The sequence below is a fragment of the Triturus cristatus genome, chromosome 3_2 (genome assembly GCF_964204655.1).
Source record: "Triturus cristatus chromosome 3_2, aTriCri1.1, whole genome shotgun sequence".
NCBI classification, from domain to species: domain Eukaryota; kingdom Metazoa; phylum Chordata; class Amphibia; order Caudata; family Salamandridae; genus Triturus; species Triturus cristatus.
The window spans coordinates 111,549,556-111,567,046 of record NC_140584.1 but is presented as its reverse complement, the minus strand read 5'-3'; the positions used below and the strand labels follow the sequence as shown (position 1 = coordinate 111,567,046).

At 44.3% G+C, this 17,491-nt stretch overlaps 1 protein-coding gene across 3 annotated transcripts in view; it reads left to right on the top strand.

Moving 5' to 3' along the window:
- SLC35F5 (solute carrier family 35 member F5) overlaps positions 1-17,491 on the top strand; it is a 405,130-nt gene that overhangs the window by 32,989 nt on the left and 354,650 nt on the right. For all 3 annotated transcript variants that reach the window (XM_085647333.1, XM_085647335.1, XM_085647334.1), the window contains exon 4: positions 1,791-1,876. In XM_085647333.1, the coding sequence (XP_085503459.1) occupies positions 1,830-1,876 (47 nt within the window). In that variant the 5' untranslated portion in view covers positions 1,791-1,829. The remainder of the gene's footprint in view (positions 1-1,790; positions 1,877-17,491) is intronic.

Genomic DNA, 17,491 nt, shown 5'->3' with positions numbered 1-17,491 from the left:
CTCTAACTGGAAATCCCTTCCACAACTCAAACAAAACAATCTTCCAAATACACTTGCACCAGGCATCTTTGCTCACTAGTCTAGTTCCAAACTTCAAAGGATTATCGATTACGATAGTCTCGTGAATACACGAGTCCTCTGGCTTTGGGGTTTGCAAACTCCAAATCTAAATAATCCCGAAGGATACCAAATTCAAACTGGGAGACGCTCCACTTATACTTAACTGAATATCGATGATCAATGGCGTCACCAGAAGACTCTCTCGATTGTTTCGCTCTACCAAAATCGTCAAGGGTCCAAAACAGGGCGATTAATCAGGGCAGCAGTCCTTCGTAGCCGTCGGGACGCGGAGAACCTCGCAGAAAAGACTTTCGGACCACGTCGACATGCAGGGGTCGATGAAGTGGCGGCCTTCCTCCAGAATTTCCACACGAAGCTCCTCACGAACCTCTGGCTTGGACCGGTACCGCTGAAATCGCCCCACGTTGGGCGCCAACTGAAGTACTGGGAATTTTAAGCCCAGCGGTGCAGGGGAACACACCCTATGACTTCGGGTTCTTCCTGTTTCAGACCTACAGAAACACAGAGTCTTCTGGGTGAAGTCAAAGATCAGTTTATTGGCTGCAGAGCAATTACAGGTATCCTAGAAGTACAACAGCATGTATGTTCTCAGGAGACTGCTAAAAATCACAGAAACGGGCTTCTCCTTAAATACAAAATATCCTGCTTCACGCACACATTCCTTGGTTTACGATATGGCCATTACATGTATACATTACAAACGAAAAGGCAGAGTCATGATGACCATCCCACATTCCAGTTAAGCCAGCCCGCAATTATTTACCCAGCAAGGCTCAGATCCCACATCAGATATCGATAGGCCCCAATAAACATGAGCATCTCCTGTTTGGAAAACAAGCCATAAAGCAGGAGCAGTCAGGTGAGAAAGAGATTAGCTGGAGGCTCGTGTAGGATGAAAAGGCTTTATGGTGTGTCAAGCCCTGATGCTAATCACAGGTGGCCAGAGGACGGGGAACTCGTGAGACCGGACTGACCTGGGGCAGCGGAGCCAAGCTGCCCAGGTCACAGAAAAGTCAAAGAAAGGCACATGTGCTCTAAAAGGCCCGTATTGGCTTCATGCTATGTAGCCTATGTGAGGGCAACCATAAGATGGCCACCGCTCTTAAATGGAACCCACGTAGTGATGTATAATAGCGTATACACAGTGCATTCATAGCTAAAACGTTACACAAAGCACTTGTACATACCGCATTAACCATTCGCGGTTCGCTAATACCGGGAGAGACAGGGGTAGGGCCCTGCCTCCTACGCGGTCCCAAATTCTAAAGTACGACACTATTCCTGTATTCATGGAAATTGATCTGTAATTCTATATATTATTTTACATATCTTCTGATTACTATTATACAAAGCTCAGTGGTGCCTGGTTCTTGCCCTTCCACCACTATTGTTCCATATTCTTTCTATGTCTTAGCAACTAACACATTCTAAAATTCAGGGATGGCTGATAGTGCAAGCCATGATACAGTCTCTCTAATTATCCTTGTATCATCCACACAAAGAGTTCTGTTTTCAGAGACAAAGGCATCTCAAAACTGAGTGGACCTTGATTATTGAAGTGGAATTAACAGAAGTGCTACTGGGGTGGAGAGGAGTTGTGGGACTAAGCTGGTCTAAGTTTTTGTTGTTGTTAGCTATCTGCTTTATAACAGATATCCAAGTTAACATGTACTGGTGTAGTAAAGTTATATAAACATTTTTTTTAACAGTCCTTCATTTTGAAATTACGTCTTTAAGGAGGACTTTTAATGCTGAAATTCTCAAACCATTGCACCATTGGAAACTTGCTATCAAGGTAAGAGGCTTAATGTTTAACCAGATTGTTTTCTCTTTCACAGACTCACAAAATTTCTCTTTAATAATTTAAAGATTATCAGTTACTGGTCAAGGTTAATGTTTGATGTATTTATTAAAGCAAACACAAGGAGCTGATGGACGGTGCGCGGAACTTTTCAGACACTCACTCCCAGTCTCCGATCTGGGTTGAATCCATCATCATTTTTTAGCTCACTTTGCCACCCCAGTTCAGACACAACTATATGTAAATCAGTCTTGCCCTGACGTGGGTCCCTTGCTAACTTTGCCTCTGGATTCAAGCTAGTCTGGTTGATGAGGGATGTTACCCCGAAACCGGTCCCAGGATGCTTGTTTCCGGTCCAGGGAATGCAATTCGGGCTGGAGTGTTCCCATGAGGCAAAGGGTCAAGACTGATTTGCATATAGCTGTGTCTGAACAGGGGTGGCGATGTGAGCTAAAGAATGATGATGGATTCAACCCAGATCTGTGACTGGGGGTGAGTGTTTGAAAAGTTTCGGCACTCCGTCTATCATCTCCTTGTGTTTGCTTTGTTCGCCCTGAGTTGGCAGGGTATGCCCAGAAGTGGGTCCCTTGCTCACTTTGCCACTGGATTCAAGTTAGCCTGGCTGATATGGGTTGTTACTCCAAAACTGGTCCCAAGATGCTTGTTTCTGGTCCAGGGAAGATATGGCTTGGCAGTTCGGGTTGGACTGTTCCCATGAGGCACAGGGTCAAGACTAATTTGCATATAGCTGTGTCTGAACTGGGGTGGAGAAGTGAGCTAAAGAATGACGATGGATTCAACCCAGATCTCTGACTTGGGGTGAGTGTTTGAAAAGTTTCAGCACCCCGTCCATCATCTTGTGTTTTTATTTATTTATTAACCATTTGTAAAACTGTTTCCAGATTGAGGACATTCTACTGTTTATTGGTATGTGATCTTTGTTAGCTTATACTTGGTTACTAGCACACCATCTTTTTTGATAGCTATATTATTTCATCCAAACTCCTCCAATGTAAGATCCACTAGACTTCTGATTTAATTAGAATTTTGAAGTGGTGGACAAACTACAAATAACTGGAGCTAAAACAGTTTTTCACTTTCTGGGTCTTATGAACTGTGACATACTTCATGGGACCAGCCTTGGGCACATTCATCTTAATGCATGTAATACTCCAGTGGGAGATTCAGAGGGAAAAAATGCATATACACTGCTACAGGGTTGTGACCTCCGACTCTTGCGAGTCATGGCCATACCTGCACTTGAAGAAGCATAGGGGAACACAACCCAGTTTCCAAATTATTGTTGAAAACTATTTGAGAAAAAATGTTCATGGGCTTAAACTCAGTAGGGTGTGTTGTACTTCTTGGTCTCACTGAAATACCTGCTCAGGTCTTTGAGCCTCAGTGTGTAAAAGCGGCATTTCATTATTTTGCCTGTTTGATGTAGTTTTGAACATTTTGGTCAGTAGGTTCCATTGGCAGTTTTTGGTCTGGCCTACAGACCACTTTAGTTGTCACCCCATCCTCATGTTTCCCCAAAAATGACATAATAAAAATACCTACACATCTATACATACAGGGGCTTTTGGTCAGTTATTTTCCTCTATTGTCAAGTGTCATTGACATTTTGCTTCTGCCCACCCCGGCACGCGCTTTGGGGCAATGGGTCAGCCCACTTCATCCATTGGCTCTCCTCATTTTCAATGATGACATGTTACTTATGCTCATTTCCCTAGAAATTAATCCCCTTAACTTCCAGGGTTGGTTGGTGAAACTTTGCCTTCATTTCCGGTTTTATTTAATGTTTTTTTAAGTTTAAATTTGCCATTGGTCAATTTTTCCTCTTGCCAAGAAAGTACAAAAAATAATATTCCCAATTGATTATAGTGCATAACATAATTTTGAAAGTGAACATAATGTTAACTAAGCAATACATCATGATATTTGTAATAACTCATTCAGTCTACCAGCCAGTACTGTCTTCAGATGAAGATTTAAACCATTCAAAATGTGGGCTCCCTGTGAACATGAGCATTGCCACACCTAAAAGCCTTACTTTCAATATACAGCTACTTTCTTTTTTTTAAAATAATGTATTTTCAAAGTAATATTACAGAGGTAAGACAATATCAAAACCTCCAACCCCCCCTGTGCGACAATGAGAATAAAGGACACAAGAAAGCAACAAAACAGGTTACACATTGGATAGACCAAACAAATTCGTATAAAATCCAAAAAACAAAAGTTGCATAATCCTAAACCACCATGATGGAATGAGCGCAAACTAGGGAAAGGAACCCTTTAGTTGAAAAAGAGGATAAGAAGCCTAAATGGGTTAATTAACCCTGTGGCCCAGTCTGATCAAGCCAAACAGTTAAAGGTTCCCAAATAGCTAGTCCCTTTCTTTGCCCCTTACAACCTTTTTTGGCGTAGATAGCCTTCTCAAGATGACAAGTCGTGACTAATCTATCCAGCCATTGGGAAAACAGAGGAGGATCAGCATCTGACCATGCCGAGGCTATACAAATCCTCCAAACCGTCATTGCCACAAAAATGAGTGCCTCACCCTTCTTTCTGCTGACCTCGTCTTGGATCCCTAACAGGATAGTCGTGGGGGTCAATTCAGAGTCCTGGGAGATAACCCTCCCAAGGAAGTCCTGCATTTTAACAAGGAGTGGAGCAAGTTTCGGACAGGTGGCAAACATGTGTACTGCGTCTACACAAAACTCCGAACACCTAGGACACAACGTCCCCTTGCCTGTTCCTCATTTTGCGACTCTGCTAGGAGTAATATATAAAAAGAAAACCGTTTTAAAAAATTGCGCCTGTAATTTGTCCGACAACAGATCACTCTGGAGAAGTTTCAAAGCATTATAGAACGTACTGTGTGGGACCTCCAACTTTGATTGCCATTTGTCTGCTATTCTGGGCAGGTCATCTGGAGTTTGGCTATTCATTGCAGAATAAATAGAGCCAATCCAAGGTGGAGCTGAGGCCCTTAATTTGTCGATGAGATCTATTTTCGCAAACCCTGCGGGCCCACCAGCCTTTTGGGACAAAAAAATCGCAGATGGCGACATGCTTGAAAGCGTCTTGGTCTCGCAGTCCATATTTGCTTTTAAGATCAGCAAATGACTTAGTTACTTCGGTATTAATTAAATCGCCCAGTTTTAGTATGCTGGCTTTATACCAGTCTTGAAGATAAGACCTCCTAAAAATAGCAGGCAAATTGGAGTTCTTATTGATAGGGGAGTAGTAGTTCAGGCTCCCCAGCCCGTAAATCCTATGCACGTTAGAAAAAACTTTAAAGTGCTCATCAGAGTCTTAAATCTAACTCTCTTGTAATACCCAAAGGACGTTTGTCTCAGGAGACAGCAACAAGTCTCCTATCCTAGTAGTAATTGGAAGGGCGAAGGGAGCCCAATAGTTGGAGAAAAGGTATGTTCCCCCACTAATTCCGCGCTATATTGTAAAACCGAAGCCCAATAATAAAGTACTATATTGAGAAAAGCTCATCCGCCCCTCTCCCTAGGAAGAGAAAGTTGTTTGAGCGCCCGTCTGGGCTGGGAATAAGCCCATACAAATTGTGTAAAGAGTTGCTGGAATTTTTGTAACATGGTTTTATTAAACTCATGTGGGATAGACTGGAAAAAGTAAAGTAGTTTTAGAAAGTAAGTCATTTTATTGACGTTGCATCTACCCACTACAGTCAGATGCAGATTGTTAATCCGATTAAGTGTTCCTTGTTTCAGCAGCCAATGGGATTATATTTTCTCTCACGATTTCGTCTATATTTGCCGTCACTGTCATCCCCAAGTATTTTGTCTTCGTGACAACCCGTCTATCTGCCCAGTTAATTTCTTTATTAAGAATAATTTGTGTTTTATTTTTGTTAAGTGCGTACCCCGAGATTTTCCCAAATTCTTAAGCCTCCAGAGCTAGAATAACACTCTCAGGCTCCAGGGTAACTACGGCCAGGTCATCGGCATAAGCCATGATTTTAGAATCCCGCCAAGATCTGCTTACTGCCTGGATAGCTGGATTGTTCTCTATTTTCTTAATCGGGGGTCTATATATAGGGGAAAAAGCAAGGGGGAACAAGGGCACCCTTGCCTGGTGCCCCAAGAAATTTTGAATTGTTTAGTTAGCCTCCCATTTATTGATACACTGGCTGTCGGGTTAAGATAAAGAGCTTGAATAGCCTGAGTTAACTTTGGTCCGAAACCCATTCTTCTCTTAACGCTCCAGAGAAACTGTCAGGAGACCCGGTCGAACGCTTTTTCAGCATCTAGTAAAATTAGCGACATCGGGTCTCCTGTTACCTGGGCTGCGTCAAATAAGGAAATGGCCCGCCAAATGTGTTCGGTGGTGCCTTTCTTGGGGATGAACCAGTGTTGCCATTCTGACACCAGGGGTTCGATTTACTGAGGATAGTCTAATTGCAAGGATTTTAGAAAAAAAATTCGAGTCGCAATTAATGAGCGTAATCAGCCTGTATGATCCCATTTCTAATAGTGATTTATCTTTTTTGGGAAATATAGAGATTTTAGCATTGGACCAGGAAGCGGGCGGGGAAGCCCCGTTGAAGATAGATGTTACCAAAGAGGTAAAAATAGACTTTATTTGGGGGGGGGCAAACATTTTATAAAACTCGACGGGGATACAATCAACCTCTGCGACCTTTCCATCCGGTAAGCTGGCTAAGGCTTCGGCGATATCCTCCCAGGTCGGAGAATCCTCAAGCTGGTCGCGATTTTCCGGGCTAAGTTGGAATAAGGTAACTTTTTCTAGATATTTAGCGATCTCCTCCTCTCTTACATCTGCTGGACTGCTATTCTCCTCGGAGTATAAATTAGAATAGAACTCTTGGAATCCCCCTTGTATTTTGCTCGGGTCATTAGACTCCTCTCCAGTTGCAAGTTGGATCGACAGTATTTCACTAGCTGCAACCTACTGTCTGGTTTTAAGAGCCAAGTGATGGCCAATAAGTTCACTACATTTGTAGGTCTTTTCTCGTGTCGAATCCCACTTGGCTGCAACCTTCTCTGCGAAAACAGACCCAATTTCAGCTTTGATGATTGTCACTTCGATTTGGGTAGGTTCTGTTTCCCCCCGTTTGAACTGTTCAAATTAGTTTTTCCTCTGCCTTTTTCAGCTTTTCCTGGAGTTCACAGATCAATACTTTTTCTTTCTTGTTTTTCCTAATTGAAAACCTAAGGGTCTCTCCCCGGATGCCCGCCTTTATTGTGTCCCAGACTGTCATAATTAAGGCTGACCCGACGTTTAACTCAAGAAATTCCTGGACCCATGCTTGCATGTATGTTCGATATCCTTCATCTTGTAATAGAGCTTTCTCGAAGCTCCATTTCGGGACTTCCCTCCAGTTCCCAAGTCCCCCAATGCTTAAGATAAGCGGGTTGTGGTCCGACATAAAACGCGGAGCAATGTCTATGGAGCAGTCACGGAGCAGAGAAGATGAGATCAAAAAGTAATCTAGTCTAGCTTGTAACCGGTGTGAGGCAGAAAAGTAGGTATAGCTTGGCAGAGTAGAATTTAGGCTAGCTCAAGCATCACCGAGTCCATGAGTTTGAACTAGGTTAATTATTGCTTGGTATACTCGAGGCTTCCTACCAGCATAAGTCCACTTATCGTCCGCTTTCCAGTTACAGGGTAGGTTGATATTAAGGTCGCTGCAGATAATGATTGGGGAAGGCCAGTGGGCAAGTTCTCCCGTAGTCCAGTTAATGATCCCAGGGTCGTCTGCATTGCTCCCATAGATGGAACATAAAGCGAAAGAGAAGTTGGGGGGCAAGCAGCACTCTGCGATTACCCATCTGCCCAGAGAATCCGATTTCACACGGGCAGATCTTAAAGGTAATCTGCTTTCAGACAGGACCCCTACGCCTCATCCCAGTACTCTTTTTTTGTGCGTTTGTTTCCCTTTCTTAACATTTTTTATACCTTTCAAGGCGCTCAACTTTATGTGTTTATTTACTTTAACAAGTGTTTTAGCAAGTGACTGTGTACCAAAAAAAAGTGTCCTCAATTCGACCATCTCAAAACAATTTGCCACCCTCCCCTTCCCTTCCCTTCCCTCCCCAACCCTCCCCCCCCAATCATAGAGCAATCAGGAAAAACCTGAGTGATGGTAGTCAGGAGTGAATCTCCGCCACTAAGTCATGCCTTAAAGCGATATGTTGAATTTCGGCTATGGGTGTTCATACCTTGCAAAAAATTGGATAGGTGCACGGTACCTTCTTGAGAGAGCTAATCAAGGTGAAAGAACACATATTGATAAAAAAAAAGAAACTGAAAGGAGGAGCAAGGTGAATGAGCAGAGATTTTAAACATTTTTTTTTCCACTCCCCCTCCCCCCCCCGCCCCCAAAGACAGGGGGATAATCTCCTTCAATTTAGCTCAAACCCTTTTTCGACTTGATTTCTCCCAGGTATTCACCAGCCTTTATCTCGGAAAAAAGATTTTAGAAGCCCCATTAAAGATAACTTTCAGTCTGGCAGTGTTCATTAAATATACTTGAGCTCCGATCTGTTGGAAAGGGGAGATTAGCTGACGCAGGCGCCATCTTCGCTCTACTGTCTGATGGCAAAAATCAGGTTTAGCAACAAAAGTTACACCATTGGACCCCTTCTGAGAGTTAGGGCGGGCTTGATCGTATACCAGCTGCCTAATAAGAAAATTTCCAAAGTACACCAGGAACGCCCTTGGTTTTCCTCCAGAAGAGCTGCTGCCGTCGCGTCGTTGCCTTAGATTGAAAGGGAAATGATGTGCTCTCTGTACCTCGTGTTCCCAGTTCCAGCTTGAATGGTCAGGAAAGGATTCTTATAGGAGGTTCACTATATAGCGTCTAGGATCTTTTCCCTCCTTCCCTTCTGGGATTCCAAGGAAGCGAAGGTTATTCCTGCGTTGCCGATTTTCCTGTTCCTCCATTTTTGTCATTAGATCGAGCAGGCAAGAGGCATTGGAGGCTCCTTGGTCTTTTACGGAGGAGACCTCTGTTTCCAAGCTCTCAGTGCGGCCTTCAACCATGGTAACATGGTCGCTTATGTCAGTGCAGGTTTTATTCAATTTTCTCATGCCCCCTTGTAGTTTTTTAGCAGCCCCTTTAGCTGAACGGTTCTCCGCCCGAACTTCCTCTTGGAATTCTTTTATAGAGGCTGAGATGGATGCTAAAGAGGGTTCAACAGTGTCTTCTGATGCGTTCTTTGCGCTCTCCCAGAGCGGTAAATGAGAATCATCCTCGTCAAGAGGGTAGGACATCTGTGAGTCTGAGTAGTCCCATTTGAGCTGGCTACGTCCTTTAGCCTTGCTTCTTGCCTTCCTAGGGCGTTGCACTGTTCCTGTGTCTGTAGGTGATTCCTCGCTATTATCTTCGCTTGTGTTAAACCCACCCTCGTCTGTGGAGGTCCCAGAGCCATCCGACACAGAGAATAAATTTTCAACACCTGGCTCCGGTGTCCATGGGACTTGAGGGCCAGAGGTGGCTTCAAGGCCCCTGTTGTAATTGTAATTGTCGATGCCAGCTGCAGGGGGTTTAGAGGTGTCTTCCGGGAGGCCAGGTGTGGTGTCAGGATCACATTCGGGTTTTTGGGCTACTAGAGTTAAAAATGCCAAGTTTCCCTGTGCGGTTGGTCTCCCAGCGTCTCCATCTGCGTGTAGGCAAGGAGGCACTGTCAGATTATCCACTGCTTCATGTTGTCTACTCAAAGTCCCCATCTCTGCTGATTGCGTCCCTACAGGATTTCCCTTTAATGAGGATATTCCTTGCTGAGAGACCGGGTTGATTGGCTCACCCTCAAGGGCACTCTCAGGGGGAAATGTAAGAAGTGTGGGGTTAGCCGTGGAATCTATAGCAGAAAGTGGCCCCTTAGCTCCAGAAAACAACTTAGCTATAGAGGGCTGAGATCCCGCTACATCTTTTTGTGCCCCACCTCCCCCGTGCCTCCCTGTCAGCTTCTTGTTGGCACTAACCTCCCGCTTGCCTTTGGGCAGGTTTTTCGCTGGTCTAGTGTCTCCGGGGTCGGCGCTGGCTAGGGCAGCTCTTGTCTTGCTGATTTTTCCTGCTTTAGCGCCCCTGGTCGTCATGGTCCAAATCCGGCACCGGTACCGTAGGATTCTTTCGCGCGGACGAATCACGAGGTTAAAGGAAGCTGGAACGGGTGCCAGTGACACAACGTACCGCACAAGCCAGCAAAGAAACAGCGTCCGAAGCCCCCAGAACACTCTTGCGGCTGCCGACACCATGTGTGCCTCTCTGAAATTTACGGCATCCGCAGCATAAGACCGGTCGCCTGCAGTCTACTCGCTGTCTGAGTCTGAGTCAGCGTCTGCATCGCATCGCAGGTCGCCTAGCCGATGATCGATGTGAGCGGCTGAGTGGCATGAGTTCACGCTAACTCCATCTTGCTCCCTTGGCTTTCCTTATTCTAAGGCTACTTCCAACTCATAAATATTCCAACCATGGGTGGGTTATTGCTAATACAGTGCTTTGTTATACATAAACATGCATATGGCAATCAGAAAAAAAAAAATGCTTCTTGGCCGGAGATGTTCTTATCCATGCCTATCATTATTGTCTGAATACAAAGTACAAAGTCGAGTTGTGTGACACTTTTTAGCTTCTCCTTCATTGCATTTCAGCACCTTTGCAGTTAAGTAGAGGTAGAACATATATTTATGTCCCTTACATCTTCTAAAACTCAGCAAGAACAATTTGATTTTTATTCTCCTCTTACATTTGAACAATTTCAATATGGTATGGTGCAATTTACTTATTACCTTTAAGGACCCGATTACGATGTTATGAAACTGTCCCGAACTAATCGGTTCCGGAATAGTTTCCAAACGAATCGGGTGCTGTGAGTCCGGACGCCGATTACGATGCATCCCAACATCTTTCGGTCGGACTTGCATTGACTTCAATGGGAGCCTGTGTTCTGAACGAGAACACAGCTCCCATTGAAAAAAGGGCTGGTTGGGGAAAACCTTGCACCCTGTGGCAGGCACCCAAATGATGCCTGCCACACTGTGCATGGTTGTGAAGAGGGGTCCCTTGGGTACCCCCACAGGCTACATTTGTAAGCCTCAGTATCAGGCCCCGATAGACAGATTCTGGCAGCCGTTTCATCTTGGGCAAACCAAATCAGAACGGTTGTCCGAATCGATCATCGTAATCGCTCGTCCGTAAACCGTGTCCATAGAGCTGTACGAATTAGCTCTGAAAGACTCTGGCTGTCCGGATGCCTTTCGGAACCGATTCGGTCTGCTCGAACAGTTTCCGGGCATCGTAATCGCTTATTGGGAATCCTGTACGATTCGGTATGTAACAAGGGTTGAGAATCTGATTCTGCAATGCCGAATCTCTTCCGGAGCCTTTCCTAATGACATCGTAATAGGGCCCAAAATGTTGAAGTTGAAGACTTGGTCTTCAAAAAATACCGTGACCCAAATTAATAGAATGAGATGGCACCTCCTTTCAAACCTCTGCATTTAAGTTTGTGATCCACCGTCTGGTCAGGGTTCTCAGGCTGTTGTCTAAGGTAGTCAAAAATAATTGATAGAGGGTTCATATAGTGGAGGGATCATAACCACCCCTTAAATTTCTATCAGTGAGTTATTATCCATTATGATTTTCCTATGAATAGTCTAAATCAAAAATCCCTAATTTGTAGATATTTAAAAAAATGAATCATGGAAAGATCATATTCTGCCTCTAATTATCTAAATGATTGCCTTTTTCTCATATTGAGACATAATTGCAGCTAAGCCCTTATGAGTCCAAATATTACAAAACTGATCCCGGAAAATATTTGGTACTGAAGACCCCCTCCTTCCCCCCTACTTCCATAAAGTTGGTAGATTGTTATACTTTTATTTTCTGAAACAACATACAACATGCTTTCCATACAGTAGCATTGCACTGAATAATCCTAAACTCTTTTGTAAAAATTTGGATCAGTGAATCTGAGAAAACTACTAGAGGCAGACGAACCCAGCCAGATCTAAAATGTGGAAGGTGGGTCATTCCCAGCAAAAGGAATGGCTAAAGCCACATCCCGTTCCCTATATCAGCCCACAAGTAGTATTCAAAGTCGGGAAATGAGTGGCCAACCATCATGGCTGTGTGGCTGTAAACCGCAAGTCTCTGCAGGCTTCCTTTCTAAACCAAGGAGTCTGGCACCCAAATCTCCTGATAAGCTGCTCCCGACAGGTCTGTGGTATCATGAGCAAGCCGGCAACAGCAGGGTCTGATTGTGCTCAACTGTAGTGATCGGGGCTTCGATCTGCCCATGGTAGTCCATGGCGGCAGGGCACCTTGTGGCTGCTGATGGGCTCACAAGATCATATTGCAATACTCTGCGATAAAATCTGTTGCGCTGGTTGGGGGCAAGGGCCCCACTGGGAAGACAGCTGACAGTTGCGGTGAGGAGGTAGCTACAGGTGTGCGGCATTGGGGGCTCTGAAGTTTTTGCAGAATGCCTGACCTCATTATTGTGGCTAATAGGGACATTGGACCTCACTAATCCTCGACAGGTGCAGGAAAATTACACTAAGTAAATAAATGACATGGAGCAGGCGGAGGGGGCACACAGCCCTTCGTAATACCCCCCATTTCTGAAGTCAGGAATTGCGGCACCTTTGCATGATTTGGATTCAAATTCGGGGTTCTTAAGCAATCTGTGACAATACGGCCAGGAGCACTGCAATACAATACAGCTCACAGCGCTCCACTGGGGTCACCAGAGCAATTCTGAACACTAGGCCAGAGACCTAAATGGGCGGCATTGCACACCCATCACCATTAAGTTATAGTGGAGCCACGATAGTCTCCTTGGAGCCCCACTCAGAGCTGGAGTCTCTTATTGCTGGCAGATAGAAAGCTGCAGGGAGGGCCTAATTCAGCACGTACCTGCCACATACCTGCTAGTAGATTTCAACCTCTACTGTCATTGACCAACAATAGCGTTTGGGTAGAGGAGACGATATAGGATTGCTGCAACCGCTCCAAGAGGGGTACCGTTTGACGCTAGGCTTTGGTGATCAGGGCTCCAAGCTGTCCTACAGGCCCTGTGCCGCTGAAAATAGCACAATCAAATAGGGTGACAAGCTACTTTACACCAGCTAAGACTCAGGACCCCTGCCACGCCACCATCTCTGACACAACTATGGCTCTAACCAAAGAAAACCTCTTTCCCTCTCTAGAAGAACTTAAAAAGGAATTATGAGAGGTCCTGAAAGTGGATCTCGCCGCCTCCTTTGAAACCTTCAAAACTGATGTTCATGCCAAGCTCACCTTATTACAACAAGATGTGGACTCAGTCGATACCCAAACCTTGGATCTTGACACAAAATGCCAGGGACTAGAAAATAGGATGGCCTAGATGGAAGAGTCTGCGGAACAATTATGGACTCAATTACAATCCACCCTTGCGAAGAAATGGAAAATCTCTCCTGGAGCATGCATGAGTGGGTGGGGTATGAAGATCTGGGAGGGCATCTGGAGGGGTCAGGGTGGCAGACAGGAACAATGGAGAAGTATGAGCCTAGTGGAAGAGCACTGAGATTCTACCTCTGCTACCATCTAGCACACAGGTCAAGCTGTGGAATCTCCACAAATCGTTCCTACTTAATTTAACACTTTACACTAGTGAGATGGAGACCATAATGAGATCTACCCCCTTTTCATTGGGCCAAAAAATAGCTGACATACCTGGGGATCAAAATTAATTCGAAAGTGAATGATCTTCATAAAGCAAACCATGCTCCCATCATACAACAACTAAAAGCGGATCCTAAGTGCTGGGACCCTCTCTACTTATGTTGGGTAGGTCACATTAACGCAGCAAAAATGACTATTCTACTGTGACTTTTGTACCTTTTTCAAGGTCCCCTAATTGGAAAGGGACTTTTTCTCCTCTCTGCGTTTCCTGATCACTTGTATGATCTGGCAGGACCGCAGTGCTTGACTTTCTTAGAAGGTGTTTAGTTTGCCTAGAGGGTAGAGGTTGGCCCTACCCTACTTTGCGCTAAACTATAAAGCATCTCAGTTGAGGGTTATAGTTAAATGGTCAGTGAGAGAGTCAGATAAACATTGGCTCCACATGGACAGAGCAGTGGTTGGCAGATGCATTTGGGACGTCCTGTGGAAACCCAAAGCAGATAGGGCACCTAAGGCTTACTTAAGCACCCTGACCCAAACTACCCTTAAAATCTGGGATGAGGTCAATCAGTCTGCTGGGTGGGTGACGTTCCCATCTCCTTACATCCCTATGCACTTTAACGCACCTTTCATACTCGCTCTTCTTCCAGGACCTTTTGACTTGTGACTTGTAGCAGGGGGGCGGGGCGGGGGGGACGGGGGGGGGGGGGGGGGGCTTGCCTGACCTTCTGATTTATTCCATGGGTGGGACGTCCTCACTTTTGAACACTGAAGACTTCCATCTCCCAGCCATGGACATCTATCACTATACTCAACTGAAATATTGGGCTCCCCAGCCGGAAAATAGACTTGCGCCCCCCTATAGAAAACCTCTCCCCTATAGAACAATGTGTATGGAGAGTGGGTAGGCCACAGGATGACATCTCTTTTCCATATTCACTCCTAATATCCACCACTCGCACAGCAAGACCTCATCATATAGACTTTTGGGAGTGGACTCTAGGGGTGACGATCACTAAAGAGCAATAGTGCAGGATTTGGTGAGATATACCTTCATTCAACCACTCAGTGGGACTGAGAGATGCACAATATAAAGTCCTTTTTTTTTTTTGATAAACAAGTTTTATTGTTTTAAACAGCACAATAACAAAAACAGTCTGGTATTCCGAATCAGTACTACACAGCACTACATTAGGAAGCACCCCCCGCTCCCCCCCGCCCCCAGAGTCCTCCCCCCAGCCCCTGAACCGCCCCATTAAGGTATGTTGCCTATAAAGTCCTTTTTTGATTGACACTTATATGCTACAAAACATCAAAAGATCTACCTAAATGCTCCTTATTTATGCTGGCTGTAAGTTACTTGGGTACATGTTTGGCGGGATTGTACCATCATTACGCCATACTGGTCCGAGATACTAGCCCCGATAAAAGAGGTCTTGGGATACCCTCTTCCGAACACTTAGGAGTTTGCTGTCTTGGGGCTTTGTGACAAGACCATCAAACACCAGACCTCTAGCGATCAATGTATCCTATGGTTATATTTGGGATCGGCTAAGACAGCCCTGGCTCAGGCATGAGGCCTCATTTATGACACTGTACGAATGCCCACCTATGGCAGGCGTTGAACATGGGGAGGATGACCGATTTTACTTCTAGAAACTCGCAAAAAATGGAATGCATTTGGGGTCCTTTGGTTCAATTTCTTTCCCCTGGTCTACTGTTATTTGCCTGTCCTATGCGCACTAGAGTGCATCACCTTTTGCAGACCCGACACTCAATGAATAGGCTTCCCTTCTTATGGTCACAGGGATCTTGCTCAGATATATATCTCCTGTCCTGATAGCCCCACCACCACAAGCGCCTTTGAAATAACCACAACTACACTCCTGCTGGTTTGTTGTTTTGGGTCATTGGGGAGAGGGGAGAGGGGATGTTAAATGGGTTAATGGCTTATGTATGCTTATTGCACTAACTGGGACATTGCATTTTCTTGGTTTATCCAGCTTATGTGACCTTTGAAATATAGATACTGTTTTTTATTTGCATTCTTGCAGTGTGCTAAAGGTCTACAGTCTTTGCACTGTGGTCACGTATGCTCTGTACTGGAAAATCAATAAAGAAAGTTTGAGGGAGAATGCCCAATCACCCTTAGATAAAAGCAGGTTCATAGACTTAATGGCCTGTCTAGCTTTTTCTGTTCCACAAAAAAACTACCTTTGGCAGACTTCAAGTTAAAAAAAAAACAGAATTTGGTACAAACAGTGGGGATGGGCTAAAACAAAAAAGAAATTCAGGGGAAATAGTGATTTTCACATTGCAGCACCCAGTCAAGCTAATGGCAAGATAATGCCAGCTATGCTTTAGGACACAGCCCTTAAGAAGTCCTTCATAATTCCTATTTTTACCAAGCCCGTCTTACTTTCAATTTGCACTCAAAGATATACTATTCATTGATGATCTAATCATCTTGTAAAATTGTATCATAATTGGTTATTATTTTGAGTTTTAATGGTGACTAAATGATACCCAGATACTTTGGATGATATTTTGTCAACAAAACCCATTTCGCTGTGGCTCTCTTAATGTGCCAAACCTAAAACCGTACTCACAAGGTCTATTATTCAAGATTGACTAAATGTGGATCACGCTTTTAAAATACTTTTGTTTCCTTTTATTAACAACTCCCTCAGAATGATGTTCGGCTTCTCCGGTCTTGAAGAACCTAACAAAATACTAACGATTGAGAAGTCAGTAATGAAGGATGTGCTATTAAATATAAGGGTTAACACTAGAGCTGCTGCCAATAGGGGGAAACACATGGTTATAACATATATGGCTTACACCTCCTGGAAGGATTTCAACCCTATCTTTCTTGGGTGACAAGTCATCAACATCGATATGCCAGACCAGATTATAAGTGAGTATTGCACACTATATTGTTTCTTTCCCCAAAATAAATCTGTGGGATTTAACAGCTTCCCCGTGTCCATGTGATGGCAGTTCTAAACAATTCACTTTACATTTCATGCTTTTTTGTCAGTTTTATGGTGATGGAAGAAAGACGTTTTTAAAATCCCCATTTATTGAACATAACATAATGGACTACAAAGCTGCAATGCTTTTTTTGTGTGCATTGAAATCTCCAGTCATTTGTTTGTGTTGCATCATATATCTGAAGGCAATCCATATCAAGAGACCACAAATAAAGTAAGAGAGACCGAATTTCCCTGGCATGTGCAGGCTCAGAAGCCATAACCATTATTATAAATAATCCTGGTGCATGGTGCAATATTTAGCACTTGTACACAAAAGATAAGTGTTTAACCAAACCTATATTTTGCATAACCACCCAGAGGTACTACCAGGAGACCGTGTGAGACCTCTTATTTGCATCAGAAGGATCTTACTGACCTCCTTCCTTTGGACATTTGCAGGCTTGAATAAAGTTAAGGCCAAATGACCATGTGCCATTGGATCTCATCCAGGTGCAAAGCTATGCTTCCATTGGTAAACAGTTCTCCTAATTACTATACTGAGTCTCGTATGAAATGAAAATGAAATAAATGAAAAAAACATTTGTATAGCGCATGGCTACCCGGGATCATCCCAGCGCTGGACGATACTAGAGAAAAAAAGACAGAACCTTAAGGGAAGAGTAATGTCTTTAGTTGTTTTCGAAAGGCAAGATGGTTAGATTCCCTGCGCAAGTACAGTGGTAAAGAGTTCCAGAGTTTGGCAGCGTTGTACGAGAAAAGCTGGCCTCCACTTCCGGCCTTCTTGATTCTAGGGACCCCAACTAAATGAAACTCATCCGAGCGCAGTTTCCTATTGGCCTTATAGGGGCGAATCATGGCTGAATCAATCGGTTGCCCATTCCCTTGCAGGGATTTATGGACAACGCAAAGGGCTTTAAAGCTGATTCTTTCCTGCAC